The 20,612-nt window shown below is 33.5% G+C and overlaps 2 protein-coding genes across 3 annotated transcripts in view; both read left to right on the forward strand.

Moving 5' to 3' along the window:
• Nucleotides 1-20,612, forward strand: part of LOC132944017 (cytoplasmic polyadenylation element-binding protein 2-like) — a 183,555-nt gene that overhangs the window by 150,999 nt on the left and 11,944 nt on the right. The gene's annotated exons all lie outside the window — the stretch shown is intronic.
• LOC132943661 (uncharacterized) lies at nucleotides 16,214-18,453 on the forward strand. Its single transcript, XM_061012684.1, has 3 exons — nucleotides 16,214-16,624; nucleotides 16,692-16,880; nucleotides 16,974-18,453. The coding sequence occupies exons 1-3, from the start codon at nucleotides 16,576-16,578 to the stop codon at nucleotides 17,282-17,284; spliced, it is 549 nt and encodes a 182-aa protein (XP_060868667.1). The 5' UTR covers nucleotides 16,214-16,575; the 3' UTR covers nucleotides 17,285-18,453.

Consider the following 20,612-nt stretch of genomic DNA (forward strand, 5'->3'; position numbering starts at 1 on the left):
GACCAGAAATAAACTGTCTGTATAACTTGTAATCTGCGATATAGACGAAACAAAAACTACAATATTTAGAAAAGCCGCGCCGATTTATACTATATTATATACCTATTATAGATGTGCGTGTATAGTTGAGTCGATTTTAAGTTTAGGGTTTTAAGACTTAACTCTCGACTTTTATATGTGTGTGTACCTTCTACGAAGACGACGGGAGCTTAAAAACCGGAAATTCGGTGGTCCTTTTTTAATACTGTGTGTCTTTGAGCGAGCTTTTAAAGTTTTCATTATTTATCGTGTCGTTTATTAAAAAAAAAAACAAAACAAAACAAAACTGAATACAAAAGAGTGTTTGCGTATTTCACGACCGCAATATATGGCGTGGGCAAAACTCGAGGAATATACTTTATAATTACTACATAAATCAACTGTGTAATATTATTACAAGTATGACGTATGCGCTTGAACGTGTTTAATATACCTACTATATCGTATATTATATAGTATGCGCACCGTCAAGTGCTTAAAATGCGTTTCATAATAATTGAACTATCTTTCGAGCGTGTTATGCATAGGTAGGCACGTGATTGACTGCCGAGTACTACTGGTCGAAACGTTTGCCGAAGATTGTTTTTTTTTTTGGATTTATTTAGATTTATATAATAATATGAATTATATAACCGTGCTCCCCTAGTGACCGATGCCGGGGATGCGCACTGGCCAAAATCGCTTTCTACGTTTTATATATGTTTCATATTTCAATATTTTATACATTGATCATAAATTATTAGCTTATTGCTATTACTATATATTTATAGCGTAGGTATATATTATATACTATTAGCACACTGCGCTCGCCCGGAGAAAAACAAGAAATTAATCAAAACTCTATAACATTATATATGTGTTTGTGTGCTGATCGCAGTAGTAGTGTGGTGTACACATGTATGTGCTATTGTGTCGTATATTATATAATATTGTGGATATATATTTTATTGTGAAACCCAAAACACTCGATAATGGGTTGTTACTTTTAACTTTTGGGTCTGATTTCTGCTGTTTGCAGGCCACCGTCATTAAGAGGGTCCTGTAATAAGAACTGTTTGACCTACATTTTAACTCTTCTTGCAATGCCCCCCATTTCGAAACTATATCCACTTATTAATGTTTCTTAATAATATATTATATAGATGTATTTATAGACGGAATTCGAATGGTATTGATAAAGCGAGCAGTGATCACAATAATGGTACACTATTATACTGTTATACTTGCTTACGTAAAAAAGTTGGATATAAATATTGTCTCATCTCTTGTGCGTATACGTATTAAAAAGTTCCAAATGAAACTTTCAAACATCATATTATGTTTTCAATTATTATAAGTATATTTTATCAGAACCACAGCTCTCTCTATGACAATTCGTGGTATATGAATTGCCGCTCGTTTCACTTCGACTTAATATCGTAGAACGTATTTTATCATAAGTACGCGTCATGACGATCTAATTTGACAAATGTGTACTATATTATAATATAAATAACATGACGTTACTCAAAGGTAGGTACATATTCCCAATCGTTTTTATATGTGCACAAAAAACCCGTATATACTTTGATGAACATTTAGCACGTTATCAAAAGAAAACAAAACGATCCCCATATACACATCCCCCATTATCCCCTCCAACAGCCGCCACTCTATCTGCAAGTCCGAGAATTTTTGTGTGTGCAGCGGCCATTTTAATGCTTGCCAACCCTGTAATGGCGTCGTTAGTGTCTGAACTTTCACAAACGACGTACCAGCAATTATGCAAATGGGAATGCTGGTACTTAGCGAAGTTTAGGTTGATGTATTATCTCGGATGACAGGAAAAGGAAATACCATCATCCTCATATATAGTGATAATATTTTTATTAATATTATTTTTAAGTATGCTGCAGCGTATAATAACAGTACATACACGGAAGCACTGCCGCAACGTATTCATTACTGTTTCCACAAAAATAACGTGAAAATATAAATATTTTTATTAATAATGAGTGAAATATATTTAGGCGTGATGTTTGTCTTTAAATTTGTTTTTCTGTACACAGAATTCTAAAATATATACCTATGTAAAATGTATCATAAACATGAGTGCAGTATATTTTAATAATTTATTTATCGATTTAATGGTGTAAAAATTAAACTACAAAATCTTTCCGTAGCGCTTAATTTACCTAATGACAAATTGTGAGGAGTAAATGCAATGTATAATCAATTAAATCATTATTAGCAAAACTTTTTTATTTTAATTAATAGTTTGGTTAATTATCGCATTTTTCATTTTCCCAACGTGCCTACATCCTTAATGGTTTTCGGAATATTTACGATATATATATAATAAAATATATAACCTTGTGTGAGTTCTTTTAAATTCCCTGATAATTTTAGAATTTTTCTTAAAGTTTATTCGTCTGAAAATGGCGTGATCGTTTAATTTTCTCCCGTTTAATATAATCTTCTCTTCTCTTCTCTTCTCTTCTCTGCCGAAAGATTAATGTTTTTTTCTTTTAATTATTTCTCGCTAGGCGTCTTTGTAATAGCGGAGTAGAGCGCCGCTTGTACCTATATATACCTATATATACATTGTTCGATAAAATTAATGTAACCGAATTTCATAAACAGCGGCGAATTGGATTTATGATGGGTCGTTCCGAATATAAACACCTGAACCTGATCACTAATCATAAAAAATAAAATAATAGTAACCATAAAAACAGCAACGTTCTCGCCGCGGGTATGATTTAAGTACCGGAAAAGTTTTTTTCCCAACGAAAAGCGCTTTATTTGGCCGTATTAACAATACTGTCAACGCCGCCTATATATAGGACACGGTTTTACAATATACATTATAATATTACGCAGGCTTATGAATTATACGCAGGACGTAGAGTGAGTTAACGGTTTCAGGAATTGTGTCATATAATATAGAGGACATAGAAAGGTACGAAGGAATACCTTGTATTTTTATTTTTGTATATAATCGGTTCGAAAACGGCTCGGCTAAGTTTCAGAGCAATATGATAGTACGTAGATAATATCGTCCCACGTCCACGACACGTCATGCAGAAGACACCTTTATCGGGCACGGTGTTAAGGATTTTTGTGCCTAGATCTTCTTCTCTTGATAGTGTATAATATGCGCGCAGTTCGGCAATTTGCTGTTGGCCCGCACGCTATTCCGAAAAGACATAATATATTATATTATAGTTTGACGTTTTTCTCGTACAATAAACAGATAATAATAATATTATATAACAATATTTATGATGCAAGAACACACCACCGCGCGTAGTCGTCCGCGCGAGACTATTATTGCAGAGCGATTTTTTTTCACGCCAAACACATTTTTACGATCATTTTTCATGTTTTTGACAAAAAGGAAATATTTTCATATCCATATATAATATAATATTGAATGGTTGTGGTTTATTACAAATTATTTCACTACATATTGTTTATACCATTTTATTTTTATCGTGTCTGTTTAATGTATGCTATGCGAAACATAATTTGTATTTAATATTATTTTATGAAGGTACCTAAAATATTAGTATATCGAATGTCAGAAAGTTTAGTCATTTTTAGTAGGCGTACCTTCTCCTATACTTGTCTTGCAGTTGTCACGTCAACTAAATATTTAAAACCAAATACCTTTATCAATCACAATAAACTATACTTATTGGTTCAATGTTCGACATTTATGAGTTGAAATTTCCTGGAAAAAATGTTTCAAACCCATTATTCTTTCACAAATTGACCGAAAAATGTGAGTTAGCAAAAATGACCCAGTATAATAATATATGCGTTGTTGTTTCATTCGCATATTTTATGAAACTTACCATATCGTTGAACACAATAACTCATGTTAATTAATTTGCCGTTTTTTTTTCGTTTCAGTTAACCGAGTCTGACATTAATTTATTATGATTTCTATTGCGAATAAATTATTGAATGAATGCGTATATAACCATAATAAAACGATAATTTACGATTGTGACACCGTGTCTGCGGTTGATAACGGTTCTCGTGAAAAACTTTTCATTGCGACTTGTTTACCGAACTGTGTGGCAATATTTTTATGGTTATTATTAAAAACGAGAATAATTTTACTGAAATCCTCCGTGGCGTCTTCAAACGTTTTACCGCAAAGGGATTATCCGGGGGATTTTGCTGAAAACTTTTATGTGCAGCAAGTATATCAAAGAAACCGTTGATTGTTATTGCCGAAAAACAACCCACGGTAAAATATATTTCCTCTCCTTTTGTTGTTGAACGATTAAACGACAGTATATATAGTATAAACCAAAACTATTTAAATTAATACTACGCCAAGCTCCTCGGAAACGCACGCCACGCCGTGCGCATATCTTGAAAATAACTCGACCGATCTCTATGAAATAATTCTCGAGTGACGTTCAAGCTGTCTTTGTCATAGATAATCTAAGAATGGATAGGACATGCCTATACCAGTTCCATATGGGGCTGTGTGCTTTTTTGGGGAAGAGAGAACGTAAATAGAGAAAGACGATATGGCGCTTTTTAAGGTTATGTGAACAACTATTTTATTAAATAATAATGATAACATGATAGTCAGTTATATTTAGATATTTGTCAGTTTGTATTTTGATTGTTGTGCCACTTGTGCCTGGAAAATTACTCTAAACTTTGTTAGAATATAGAATAATATTGTTAAATATCATTAATTAATCAATAATGTTATTAGTTATTACAGAATAAAGTTATGTTATTTAATATTTATTATTATTTATCAATCATCATATCAATATTTGCCCCATATAACCTTAAAAATAGTATCACTAAAGTTTCATGTGATAAGTTCTTATGTCCTATCCATTCTTATATTATCTATGGTCTTGTGCCAGAGTTTTGTGGTAGCGAAAAAATTCAAATAAACTTTACCCTGCTGGGTTGCACAGAGTGGAGAAAATGACGGTTTCTCATACGATATTCGTAGGTACTCATTATAATATATAATATATATAAACCTACCTATAGTATACCCAGTTTATTGGTTGTATTTTTTTGTATTTTTTCATATATTACGTTTTTGATTTTAACTGAACATGTTTTGGTAATAAGTAAAAATGCCCATCACTACAAAATCGGTTACAAAATTTTTATATTATTTAATATGAAACATACTTTTAACTGCATTCTGGTGCTCCGTATTGTTAAATTTTAATAAAATCGTGTTACACGTTTTGTTTAATATGGTTTTATAAATTATAATATAATATTATAATCATATCTGCACTAAGATTTTGAAGTTAGTTCGAAACTATAGTTGACGCTTTCTCGCGTTTCTAATATGATAACACATTTCCAACGTATGCAATTCATCGATAATATTTCTAAAATCGAATTTCAATTCGTTATTTTTATGTGACAAATGTGTGACCTATATAGTCGGCTTAAGATCAACACTCCCATATTTTGGTTTCATTTTCATTTCTTTGAAAGGTTATAAAATTGTATAATACAAAATTTAAGGGAACAAAATCAACAATTTGGGAAAGTTGATCAACTAGACATAAAAGTAAATTTAAATCCGCTTTTAGAACTTTCATAAGTATAGATCAATTACATAAATTGGTTTGTTGAAATTTAGTTTTCATGTTACGAGAGGCCCTTTCCCCCTCTACTGTTAGAGGGTACGTACGTTTCTGACAAGTTGGTCACATGTCGCCACATAGAGTACCAGCTATGACTTAAATCGGTATTAGGTAACTTTTTGGTACACGGTCGATTTGGCCACGTGTATACACGGTAATATTTTATATTCACAAAAGGCACTTGTTTTGTTGGTACTTACATGTTTATGTTTGTGTTATTGATAAACTCCACCATACATTGGCTGCGGAGCTATACTTTTAAACACATTATTTCGTAATCTTACATTCTTACCAGATAAATTATATGGCCTCATATAGTCTGTACATTTTACATTTTACATTATAAGTTATAACTTATAATAGTTATTAAAAGTTTACTATAGTTTGTACTATTATTACAATAGCCACCGATACTTTTACTTTCGTTTTTCGAGACAAAATAATTTCCTCAACATTTTGATGTTTGTACGGAATATGGAATCAGCAGTATGTAATTCTTGAATCATAATCATTCAAAGCTGAGTTGATCGTGCTGCAAAAATGCGTAATTATAGGGTTTAATATCATCTGCCACCGTCTGTCGACTTGAATCACTGATAAAAAAATCCATCTTTTAATACATACTATATAATATGATCGATATGTTTTATTTCATCAGTGACGTAGTTTACTGTAAAAAATATTTTTTTGCATAATATGAAATTATATGGTACTATAATATGGTTACGGTTTATAAGACGAGCAATTTCAACCGATTTAAAATCCAAAAAAACACTGTCACCATCCACCGGCGCAAGTGGCTGTAAATAGTTTTTGACGTGGATGGAAGGATGAGCTATAAGTTTATACTATAATTGTAGTGGTGTACGATGTACTTACCTATACTGGCTATATTACATAATATTATAAAAAAATATGACGGACGAGGTATTATTCTACCAGAAAGTGGTGTGTCTGTGCCTGTGCTCGGCAGCAGGTAGGAATATGCGTCGTTGACATATACACACATTATAATATACAGTATACACAACTTTGCGTGTGTGAGAGAGAGAGGGGAAACGATCGTCCGTGGCACGTGCTCCATCACCACCCCGGTGCAGGGGGTTGTGGTGTGGGCGGTGGCTGGCGGCGTCGTCGGTGGCGGAGAGTATACATACGCACGTGCGTGTGTCATTGACCTCTGCTGCTACGTCTGGCCGTCGGAGGGGTGTGCGCGCGCGTGAGTGGGTCACACGCAATACCGTCGTCTTTGACGGCCGCGCGCACGTCGGCGGCGGCGGTAGACTGCTTTTGCGCGATTGGGTTGGTCGTTGTCGGCGGCCGCGGTTGTGGCCGGTGGGAGGACGGGAGGCGGCGGCGAAACGGGACCGGAGACGACCCGATCGGCTGCACTCCTACTCTTCACTCCTCTCGCTCGCGCGTGTCTACCCGCTCTGCTCACTGCAGCAGCTTCCGCAGCCGCCTGCACGTGAATTAGCTTTCTGTAGGAAAAAATAAAATCGCGAGCATTACGCGATCGTCTTTTTCTCTCTCTCTCTCTCTGTGTCTCCCTTCACAATCTTTCTACACATATATATATATTATATAATGTTACGGGCAAAGTAGACTATCGGACAATGTAAACATTTCCCGGTCTGTGTATACTTTGCCCGATGTTTTGATATATACGAGGTGATCCATTTAACGCAAGACACTCATTATTTCAACAAAACGCTAACCTTTGTGAAAATAATTTTTCTCTTTCATAATTGGATTTTTATTATTTTATTATTTTTAAGATTTTTGAATGACAACAAACATATTTAATTTCTTATCCGTAACAGAATAATATTATAGAATATTATTTGTAGTATTTTGATGTCCACAAATCAAAATTCAGACAATAGTAGCTTATTAATATTATACTTAAGTGATTTAAGTTTAGATGAGCGGAGTAGCGGACCAGAATTTTGCGAAGTATTCCTGTACCACTTAACTCCATCCATCTAAAATTGAAATATTTATAACTCGTAAATTACTCGTCCAAAATGTGATTATTGTTTATCATCGAAATACCCTCAAAAATATTCTGCTTTGGAATGAAGAATAAAAATTAACGTTTTCGTAAAAGTATAACAGTAAAAAAAAAAGCGGGTAAGTGAATGTCGCTCTGCTGTACAGTAGGTTACAAATGGGTCATTGTATAATGGATTGTATTAAACTTTAATTCAATGATATAATATCATTGTATAAGAAAAACGATTCTGAGCGGAGACGGTTTGTCAGTCTGGATATTTTATACTGTTATAAGTAAAATTAATATTATAATATTATTATTTTATATTCGTTTCCATGGTGATATCCAAAGCGTTACAAATTAAAATCCCATTTTTAGATGTTTTTCGTAATTTTTCGGTGGTTTTTCCCGTTGCATTAAATAACTATTAATAAAATCGAAAAATTACCTCTCCAAAGTACCATATTGATCCTATTTGCTAAAAGATATGGTACTATATGTTGAAATCAAAGCACTCCTTCTGGTAAAAATTTTGTATACAGGATATAAAAAAAAAAATAATAAACACCTTTGTAAAACCACTAGGCTTCCTCACTCCGCTCAGAATCTAAAATAGTTAATAATGTTGTTTTTAAACGACTTAAGATTATATAAAAAACACATTTTCAAAAAACTTAATTTTTTTTTTGAAATTAGGAGTGCCTTACTTTAAATTGATCACCCGTTGTATAATACATTTTATTTTTATTTATTAATACTATTAGGTTCAACAATTATTTTTTCATACTTCACATCATTTTCCTATGACGTCGTCGTGTTGTTATTATAGCTGTGCAAAGCGATCCGATTTGGGTTTTATTTTTTTTATCACATTTCCAGTTTGCGTAAGTACATCGCGTATACAGTCATTATTACATAATAATATAGGCATTACCTATGTAATGTGTTGTACAGTTCTGGCTCGTGAAATTCAATAAATGTACCTACAAATTATTATGTTTTATTATTTCGCCCTACACGAAACCCGTCTAGAATTTTTTTCGTCGATCATACACGTGGTGTGAGGCGTTTATATTAATTCTATAATCGTAAATAATTGTATATTACAATACACGGGTAATATTATGTATTTACTCGCGGTCTATTGAAATTATATTCCTCTGGCCTGCGGCATTTGTCTCTCTCTCACTCTTTTCTCTCTATGTGTATGTACAATGTACATAGACTGACGCTGAGATTATAATCGCAGTCCGTACATATTATATCATTAGGTATATACTTAGCTCCGAAACGTGTAAAATAAATATTACGTTATAATAATAATTCGCTCCACGAACGTACTTAATATTTTATCGGGCAAATACGCGCATTTTATACACTCAACTATATAATATACTATACGCGTCGCTTATTTATTTATAATATAATATATATTATGTGAGTGTGTCTGCGGATAGGAGCAATACAAATTCGATTAAAACGTTTGCCGTAGCAACCGCTGTGTGCGATATTGCGTCGTAAAATCTCGAGTTTGAAAAATTCATTACTCCAAAGAGTATATATATAAAATATAGGTATCTCCTACCTATATATATAAAAAAAAACCCTCGTTTTAAATTAATCACGTTCAAAATATTATAAAATATATAGCATATTATATACGGAATGTCCCTCGACGGTTCACTAATATAAAGTGGTGTTATGTAATGGAGTTTACGTTATTATTATTATTATTATTATTATTATTATTATTACTCACAACGCTTTAAAATGGTATATAATATACTATATATTTGTGGGTCGCCATAAACATATATATTATATTCTTGTAAGGGATGTAAGTCGGTATTATAGATTTACAATTTCTGAATATGTATAACGCGGTCGGTTGAATGCGAATCGGCGATACAGCCACACACAATCACTATAAATAGTGTGCGTTTATACTAATGTTATACATATTTTGCATGGGAGATCATAACATTATTGTTATTTATGCGAAACTGCAGCATTATAAACGAATCCGAGATTAATTATCTCGAACTCGAATTTTAGTGTTGTCGTATAAATTGTTATTACGCATCCCAACTTATTACAACTCTCCGCCCCGACTATTATATTATAAATATGTCGTTGTTTTCCCGTATTTAACGTAATAATTTTAATCGAAAATTACATTTCAAAAACAATACTCATGGTGTGTTGTTTATACAGAGATTGTTTTAAAATAAAATTACACTACGCGCCTAAAATAAATGATTTACCTTTTATACTTGAAAGTAGGTACCTTTACCTAATTAATAAAATATTATATCGGCATGATATTATTATGCCATTTCAGCGTCGACACAGGATAATTACGCATAGGCACTTGTACTTTTTAACGGTTAGGTAATATAGGTAATATAGGTAATGATATTTCTTTATATAGGTACCGATGTACAATATTATATAATATTTCAATATAGCCGGCGGGTTACGCGTCGAACTGCGTGCATATTTATGGCCCACGAAAATATAATTTGTATTACTCGGGGCACAGGGACCGTACACGGACATTATTGTTACAATATATACGTCATGATAACAATATACATATTATATTATGCTTGGGTATTGATGTCGAGAAACTTAATCGTGCAGACCCGTTCTGCATTGTAGGTGCGTTTTTTTAAAATTTTTTCCGCATTTAATTAAAACATTTTTTATTTTTATTTTATTTAACGTCGCCGCTTCTGGCCTTTGGTTCCGTTATCGCGCGCTCCTTGTGCATATGAATATAATAATACGATATTAAATTTACTTTCATTGCATTGTTATCATCATTATTATTGTTATTACCTACAGTTGTTGTTATTATTATCGGTCGTGTACAACACGTATTGGAAAAGCTGCGGTTTACGTGCGCCCGGTGGCAATAGTAGCAGCTATATAATGTTACTGCAACGAAAGGCGCACACGCATAATAACGCGTTCTATATTGTGTAAAACTATGAGGGCAATGCGAATAATAATGACAAATTAAATGGAATAAACATTTTATATGCTGCACACGAATACTCGAGTCCCAAAAATGGTATATATTTTGCTGGTATTAAATTCAACCGGTAACTTGAGTTCCCCTGTTTTGGGGACGCAACTTGGCTTTATTATTTTTCCTACCTGCTATATATTCTAATTATTATAGTCATAACGAGATTGCGTCCCCAAAACTTTACCCTTTATAGTTTACCTACGTTTTTCAATTTGTAGTTAAAAATGTACTTATTTAATTTTCAATTTTCATTCATAATATAGACCTTACATTGTAATAAAAGTTTGTGATTATAGTTATAATTGACAATTGACAATTAATAAATGTAATCTATATAGGCACTGCCTAATATAAAATTTTAAAAATAATTTAAATATAAATGAAAATGTATTAGTATCGACTTTATACTGAAAATGCACACGAGCAATTTGCATTTATTTATATGTGTCGTAACGTAATATATCGTTTATGATATTATATTAAAAACTTAGTGGCGACCAGGATATTATTACTCCTGCACGACATAAGTATAGGCTGCGCTATGACCTTTTTTTATACCTTTTTTTCGGGACGCAACTCATACACTTAAAATGATTTATTCCCGGACCCAAGTAATAGGTATACCTATGCACCGAAAATTATAAATGCACAGACTTAACGGTTGTTGCGTAATACTTGCTACGTAAGTGCACGGTGGGAAAGTAAGCCCCTGCCAGGAGAAGAGGGGTTGACATGGTGAACAAAAGTCCGTCGTAAAAAACGCATTTTTTTACAGTAATGAGTGCGTGCGTCATAGCTCCTGGACATATATATATACGTTTCGGTGCAACTGGATATAAAACTATATATAATAATATCCTAACCGGAAGCAATCGTTTTCGCAGTATATAATAAACTTTTTTCTTCCTTTTAAATTTTCTCCACGCGCAGCCGCGGCGCCGCTGACCTGGCATTGTCATACTGGTTTCTCCCTTTTTTCCCTGTAATAAAAGAATCTTTTGAAGACATTTTTGTCCTTCCGCTGCGTCGATAATAATGCGGATGCGAGGTGAAAATAAATGATGAACTAATTCCATCCTAATGAAATAATAAATATTTATTGTGAAATATTTACTCCGACTTATATTTGAAAACGTAAATAAAAAACAATCACGGCCATTTTCTTCGCGTAGGTATATATTTACCCATATATAGGTAGATATTTTTATATAGATGATTGTTATAAATGGCCTATATATATCGTAATATTTTTATACCCTCGTGTTATTGTTTTAAATTTTTTTTTTTAATGAAATAATTTACCTACATTTAATTATTGTTTTTTCCCCCTGCCGCGCATATCAAAACGATGGGAAAACTTTACAATATTAATACCGAGCACTTATAATTGTCTTATTGTAATATATAATTTATATAATGCTTATATATATTATTATATATTTATTTTATTTTATATTCAAGTGTCGCGTTATTTATTGTTTTGCGCACTATCGTAAATGTTTAGATTTGTTTCAACGTTTTATTATTCTTTTTTTTTATATAAGGACCGTTAAAACAACGCGTCTTGGAGATTGTGTATACTATAGCGCGTATACGCTGTATAATGTATTTTAAAGTGTAAAGTATCGAACGCATTGCAATACAATTCCTCGAAAGTACTCGAACGGGATTTGAAAATGAAAATTATTTCTGAACATTATGTAACATCTGTCTGGGACACGGTTTACATATTGTACAAATAGTACACAATATATTATATATAGTGTGTACATTATGTGTAGTTTTTCGGTTAGATTTATATTGCGAAAATGTATAAAGCGCTTAAATGCCGTATTCGCGCACAATCTATATAATGACCCGGTTCGCACGTTATCATCGTAGGTAACGTAAAACATTGGTAAACAGCTGAGTGTAATACACTGTGGTGTCGTGTACCTATTTACATATTATATTATTACTACTACTTTGTATTATCTATGGTGCCTCGGAATGGAATGGTTTTCATTTTTTATTTTTTACTTTTCGTATATATTAATATATTATGTATTTACGTTTTTTTTTTTTTTATCAAGCGTTGCGAAATACTCGATTAAGCACTATATGGTTATACGCACCTTTATACTATCTCATGTAAGTAATTAAAATACGAAAAACAAATTCCCCAACTAGCTCGAACCATATAGTTTGGTATGTTTACTCTATTCTGCGTATATGCCTTAATACATATTATATTATATATAATATGCGTAATTAAAATACCGTACCACAGCTGCAGTCAACAGTCGTGCTCTGCAGGTTCCATTTATATGAACCTAAATAAAATTATACCTACTGAGAAGTTCGTCACCAATGCTCGAGTACAACACAACGGTGGAAGTTATAGTTATATTTATATATATATCGCCAAAATAAGACAAGAAAAATAATTCGTATCGTACAAAAGTTCAAAATCCCCCCGGATACATATAATGTGTGCTCCATTCCAGATATTAAATTTAGAACTACCTATCATGTATATAATCGACAAATGTATTATCTGATTGCGATAGAGGGTCAGAGTTTAGTGTTATAATAGTATTACATTGTAAGTGCCTATACTTACAGTTACGTATATTAAACATTCGCTTAATCTATACGCGAACGTTAATTGCACAAAACAATTAATTACGAATAGATGCGTTTCAAAACAAAAATATTGACTTACGATTTTATAATATTATGGATTATTGACGAATTTTGAATATTTTGAAATGTATCACATATTAGTATTGGTATAATATTTGGCTTATATATACATTTTTAATATCGTTGGTGCTACAGTGACATTTTTATATCTTTGGCGCTTATTATGTCATATTATGTCAAAGTGTTTAAATCGATTTAGGCGAAAATGTACGATTTAAAATTCAAATATATAGGTAGTACGTACGGTGCTTCTGTCTGCAGCGTGTATAAAGGATAGCTAAAGGTATTCGATTAAGCACTATGATTATACATATCTTTGTCTCATGTAGGCACCTAATAAAAATATGAATAAATTCCCTAACTAGCTAGAACCATAATAATATAGTTGTTTATCTTATTCAGCGCATACTTTCATATATTACGCGTAATTAAAATATCGTATACGCATTCGCATACTTCAGCTGTAAGTCGTCCACGTTGACAGCCGTAATCGTCGCTACACCTTATATTAATATTATACGGAGGAGAACGTCATCCAACCCGATATGTGCACGTATACAACATAATAATATGTATAAATCATAATACTATGTATAGTATAGGTATAGGTATATATTACGACGAGTGGGATTCACTTTTAGATGTGTCAAAATTTCGAAATCGATTTATGTGCAAGTTTACGATTTAAAATTCAAATACACGGTCCTTTTGTGTACCGCGCGTACCTATATGGGATGGATGTGTATAGGTATAGAGCGCCGGGGACGTTCGCCAAAGAGAATTTAAAACATCGTCGACAACACCCGTCAAAACGGTTCAACACTTTAAAGGGTAAAGAAAAAACCTGAGGCGATATTGTGGACGCGGGCCAAGGGTCGTATGTATAATATAATATGTATATATAAGAGGTTGTCGTGTACGTCGCGAGAAATTCTGTAGGTATATAGAGGGGACCGCAGGTAAACAGTTGTTATACAGTAGTCTGAGCTTTGTTCGTATACAGGATGGGTTACCGTGTTCTTCTGTCGGTTTTTTTTCTGTGTTAAACTTACGTGAATTATGTACGCTGACCAGCACTAAATATTATTTTACGTGTGAAGTAGCTGGCGTACGATATAATGACGATTAATATAAAAAGCCGAACGAGGAAGGGATGACGGTCGACACGAGCATTATTAATACATGTGTGCGCATTACTCTTTTGTGTCACCCGCGTGACTCGTTAAATAAAAGTGCACAGAACAAAACATGCCACTATGTATACGTTTGAAACAGGTGCGTTACCCTGGCACCCCAAGGTAAAATTTTCGACTTGAAAACTGTTGGGTATTATGTTATTTGTTATGTAACAATTTGTAACCACAAAAAAAAATTTTGTAATCACACCGGTACCCCCGAAAAACCATTTTACAAGTTCCGGGTGCCAGGGTAACGTTACCCCGGCACCCCGTACAACAAAAAATGAAAATTTCGACTTGAAAACTGTTGGGTATTATGTTATTTGTTATGTAACAATTTGTAACCACAAAAAAAAATTTTGTAATCACACCGGTACCCCCGAAAAACCACTTTACAAGTTCCGGGTGCCAGGGTAACGTTACCCCGGCGCCCCGTGCAACAAAAAATGAAAATTTCGACTTGAAAACTGTTGGGTATTATGTTATTTGTTATGTAACAATTTGTAACCACAAAAAAAAATTTTGTAATCACACCGGTACCCCCGAAAAACCATTTTACAAGTTCCGGGTGCCAGGGTAACGTTACCCCGGCACCCCGTACAACAAAAAATGAAAATTTCGACTTGAAAACTGTTGGGTATTATGTTATTTGTTATGTAACAATTTGTAACCACAAAAAAAAATTTTGTAATCACACCGGTACCCCCGAAAAACCACTTTACAAGTTCCGGGTGCCAGGGTAACGTTACCCCGGCGCCCCGTGCAACAAAAAATGAAAATTTCGACTTGAAAACTGTTGGGTATTATGTTATTTATTATGTAACAATTTGTAACCACAAAAAAAAATTTTGTAATCACACCGGTACCCCCGAAAAACCACTTTACAAGTTCCGGGTGCCAGGGTAACGTTACCCCGGCGCCCCGTGCAACAAAAAATGAAAATTTCGACTTGAAAACTGTTGGGTATTATGTTATTTATTATGTAACAATTTGTAACCACAAAAAAAAATTTTGTAATCACACCGGTACCCCCGAAAAACCACTTTACAAGTTCCGGGTGCCAGGGTAACGTTACCCCGGCGCCCCGTACAACAAAAAATGAAAATGTCGACTTGAAAACTGTTGGGTATTATGTTATTTGTTATGTAACAATTTGTAACCACAAAAAAAAATTTTGTAATCACACCGGTACCCCCGAAAAACCACTTTACAAGTTCCGGGTGCCAGGGTAACGTTACCCCGGCGCCCCGTGCAACAAAAAATGAAAATTTCGACTTGAAAACTGTTGGGTATTATGTTATTTATTATGTAACAATTTGTAACCACAAAAAAAAATTTTTTAATCACACCGGTACCCCCGAAAAACCACTTTACAAGCTCCGGGTGCCAGGGTAACGTTACCCCGGCGCCCCGTACAACAAAAAATGAAAATGTCGACTTGAAAACTGTTGGGTATTATGTTATTTGTTATGTAACAATTTGTAACCACAAAAAAAAATTTTGTAATCACACCGGTACCCCCGAAAAACCACTTTACAAGTTCCGGGTGCCAGGGTAACGTTACCCCGGCGCCCCGTACAACAAAAAATGAAAATGTCGACTTGAAAACTGTTGGGTATTATGTTATTTGTTATGTAACAATTTGTAACCACAAAAAAAAATTTTGTAATCACACCGGTACCCCCGAAAAACCACTTTACAAGTTCCGGGTGCCAGGGTAACGTTACCCCGGCGCCCCGTACAACAAAAAATGAAAATTTCGACTTGAAAACTGTTGGGGATTATGTTATTTATTATGTAACAATTTGTAACCACAAAAAAAAATTTTGTAATCACACCGGTACCCCCGAAAAACTCGATGTACAATATGTATGATTAGTATTTTATATACTATACGATATCGGACATGGCTTCATAATTGGAGAGCAAGCTATATTTGATGGTCAAATGAAAATGGTCATAATTAATTAGGAGGTACTCATATAAGATTACCTCGGCAATATTAAATTAATGGATGCAATGGATACAATTTCATCAACAGCCAATAAGCTGTTAAAAGGTATGCCATCATACATACAAGTTAACCGGTGTTCCGAACCTAACCTAACCCGATCTTTTCTGTCCAGAATTTTCTTTAGACAATAGATATGAAGTAATATCATTGACTGCTTATGAGGGGAAAATAAACATTCAAGAAAATATTAACAACTTCTTAGATAAGGAATTTATTGAGTGTAAAAGCTGCAAAAGTGAGAGAGTTATAACTGCCAGCATAAAAAACCATTTGTTGATAGAACTACTATCATTACCTACAGGTACTTTATACATTTTTAAATAAAGATAAAGAAAATCAATAAATTTATGTTTTTTAATCATTTTAATTCTTATACATTGTTCTATATTCTCAGATCTAGAAGCATCAATAAGCATATCCAATCTGAGTGATATAGGAGCAATCCAAAACAATTATGCAGGAGAAGTCCATTTGTATTTAGATGATATTCCAAAAACAATAAAAATTAATGATATTTATTTTTTGAGAGGAGCTATAGGGTTTTGTGGACAAGACCGGTGGGGATTAAGAGTGACCACAGGACACTATAAAGCGTTTGCATACAGATCAAATGACCAATGGGAAGTGTATGATGATCTCAGAGATGGCATATCATTAAATACAAAAAAGAAGGAAAATATTGAAATGCTATTGTATTCAAAATAAATTGTAAATATAAAACGTCAACATTTCGAATTAATTTTTATTTAAATATATTCCGTTTCCAATTAATACGTGAGGTGCTCAACAGGCATGTGACATTTATGTAAAATAAAAAAAAACATAGTTATCTTACTACAATTATTAGCAATTAATTAAAAATAATGCTAAAGAACACTTTACTGAAAATTAGAGTGAATTAGTAAAGTATAAGTTTAACTTATTTAACTATAAAAATTGTATTCAATGTAAATAATATAAAAGTATACTAAAATTAAATAAATAAAATTACAGGTAAATCAATATAAATTAAAACGATAGTCTGTCAGTTCATACTACTAAGTATATATTTTTAGTATACATTTATATTGCTGTAATTAATTGTATTAATCGAAACTTCTCTTTAGATCTAAATATATCACCTCATATTTCTCAATTGGTAGTAAAATGAGGCTATTTCAGCAATAATCAATAGTTTGTCAACAATTTGGGAAATCCATCGAAAATTGGATACAATTTTTTTTTAACTTAGAGTTTTGTACAACCTAAGTGTAAAATTGTATTCAAAATTTGTCCAAACATGAAAACTATTTTAATTATTCATTCATAACTTCAAAAACAATGGTCTAAACTCTAGATACTTGAAAATTGAAATGTAAACACATCTATATAAATGTCTTCCAAAATATTGAAAAACACTAAATACATATAATATATATAAAAGGAAGAAATCAATATTTAGGGACCACAAACATAGATGGAAAACTTTTTTTTTGAATTTAAAATGAATGGTTCAAATTGTCAACTGAACTGGACATAAGATATTGAGTTTGGTTCTAAAATCTTAATTTAGAAAAAAAATCCTATTCAACTTCTGAGACTCAGGTAAGCATATAATTCAAACATACAATTTTCAATTAATTTAAATACGAACTAAATAATGAATGTAAAAAGACAGTAGTTCCGAAGCACCGATGTGGTTACAAATTGTTACATAGTAAATAACATAATGCCCAACAGTTTTCAAGTCGAAATTTTCATTTTTTGTTGTACGGGGTGCCGGGGTAACGTTACCCTGGCACCCGGAACTTGTAAAGTGGTTTTTCGGGGGTACCGGTGTGATTACAAAATTTTTTTTTGTGGTTACAAATTGTTACATAATAAATAACATAATACCCAACAGTTTTCAAGTCGAAATTTTCATTTTTTGTTGTACGGGGTGCCGGGGTAACGTTACCCTGGCACCCGGAACTTGTAAAGTGGTTTTTCGGGGGTACCGGTGTGATTACAAAATTTTTTTTTGTGGTTACAAATTGTTACATAATAAATAACATAATACCCAACAGTTTTCAAGTCGACATTTTCATTTTTTGTTGTACGGGGCGCCGGGGTAACTTTACCCTGGCACCCGGAACTTGTAAAGTGGTTTTTCGGGGGTACCGGTGTGATTACAAAATTTTTTTTTGTGGTTACAAATTGTTACATAATAAATAACATAATACCCAACAGTTTTCAAGTCGACATTTTCATTTTTTGTTGTACGGGGCGCCGGGGTAACTTTACCCTGGCACCCGGAACTTGTAAAGTGGTTTTTCGGGGGTACCGGTGTGATTACAAAATTTTTTTTTGTGGTTACAAATTGTTACATAATAAATAACATAATACCCAACAGTTTTCAAGTCGAAATTTTCATTTTTTGTTGCACGGGGCGCCGGGGTAACGTTACCCTGGCACCCGGAACTTGTAAAGTGGTTTTTCGGGGGTACCGGTGTGATTACAAAATTTTTTTTTGTGGTTACAAATTGTTACATAATAAATAACATAATACCCAACAGTTTTCAAGTCGACATTTTCATTTTTTGTTGTACGGGGCGCCGGGGTAACTTTACCCTGGCACCCGGAACTTGTAAAGTGGTTTTTCGGGGGTACCGGTGTGATTACAAAATTTTTTTTTGTGGTTACAAATTGTTACATAATAAATAACATAATACCCAACAGTTTTCAAGTCGACATTTTCATTTTTTGTTGTACGGGGCGCCGGGGTAACTTTACCCTGGCACCCGGAACTTGTAAAGTGGTTTTTCGGGGGTACCGGTGTGATTACAAAATTTTTTTTTGTGGTTACAAATTGTTACATAATAAATAACATAATACCCAACAGTTTTCAAGTCGAAATTTTCATTTTTTGTTGCACGGGGCGCCGGGGTAACGTTACCCTGGCACCCGGAACTTGTAAAGTGGTTTTTCGGGGGTACCGGTGTGATTACAAAATTTTTTTTTGTGGTTACAAATTGTTACATAATAAATAACATAATACCCAACAGTTTTCAAGTCGACATTTTCATTTTTTGTTGTACGGGGCGCCGGGGTAACTTTACCCTGGCACCCGGAACTTGTAAAGTGGTTTTTCGGGGGTACCGGTGTGATTACAAAATTTTTTTTTGTGGTTACAAATTGTTACATAATAAATAACATAATACCCAACAGTTTTCAAGTCGACATTTTCATTTTTTGTTGTACGGGGCGCCGGGGTAACTTTACCCTGGCACCCGGAACTTGTAAAGTGGTTTTTCGGGGGTACCGGTGTGATTACAAAATTTTTTTTTGTGGTTACAAATTGTTACATAATAAATAACATAATACCCAACAGTTTTCAAGTCGAAATTTTCATTTTTTGTTGCACGGGGCGCCGGGGTAACGTTACCCTGGCACCCGGAACTTGTAAAGTGGTTTTTCGGGGGTACCGGTGTGATTACAAAATTTTTTTTTGTGGTTACAAATTGTTACATAACAAATAACATAATACCCAACAGTTTTCAAGTCAAAATTTTCATTTTTTGTTGTACGGGGTGCCGGGGTAACGTTACCCTGGCACCCGGAACTTGTAAAGTGGTTTTTCGGGGGTACCGGTGTGATTACAAAATTTTTTTTTGTGGTTACAAATTGTTACATAACAAATAACATAATACCCAACAGTTTTCAAGTCGAAATTTTCATTTTTTGTTGCACGGGGCGCCGGGGTAACGTTACCCTGGCACCCGGAACTTGTAAAGTGGTTTTTCGGGGGTACCGGTGTGATTACAAAATTTTTTTTTGTGGTTACAAATTGTTACATAACAAATAACATAATACCCAACAGTTTTCAAGTCGAAATTTTCATTTTTTGTTGTACGGGGTGCCGGGGTAACGTTACCCTGGCACCCGGAACTTGTAAAGTGGTTTTTCGGGGGTACCGGTGTGATTACAAAATTTTTTTTTGTGGTTACAAATTGTTACATAATAAATAACATAATACCCAACAGTTTTCAAGTCGAAATTTTCATTTTTTGTTGTA

This window comes from Metopolophium dirhodum, chromosome 4 (assembly GCF_019925205.1).
Source record: "Metopolophium dirhodum isolate CAU chromosome 4, ASM1992520v1, whole genome shotgun sequence".
NCBI classification, from domain to species: domain Eukaryota; kingdom Metazoa; phylum Arthropoda; class Insecta; order Hemiptera; family Aphididae; genus Metopolophium; species Metopolophium dirhodum.

Coding starts and splice junctions, on each gene's coding strand:
- LOC132943661 (XM_061012684.1), top strand. CDS start 16,576: ATGGATGCAATGGATACAATTTCATCAACAGCCAATAAGCTGTTAAAA. Junction 16,625..16,691: donor AGCCAATAAGCTGTTAAAAG/GTATGCCATCAT, acceptor TTTTCTGTCCAG/AATTTTCTTTAGACAATAGA. Junction 16,881..16,973: donor ACTACTATCATTACCTACAG/GTACTTTATACA, acceptor CTATATTCTCAG/ATCTAGAAGCATCAATAAGC.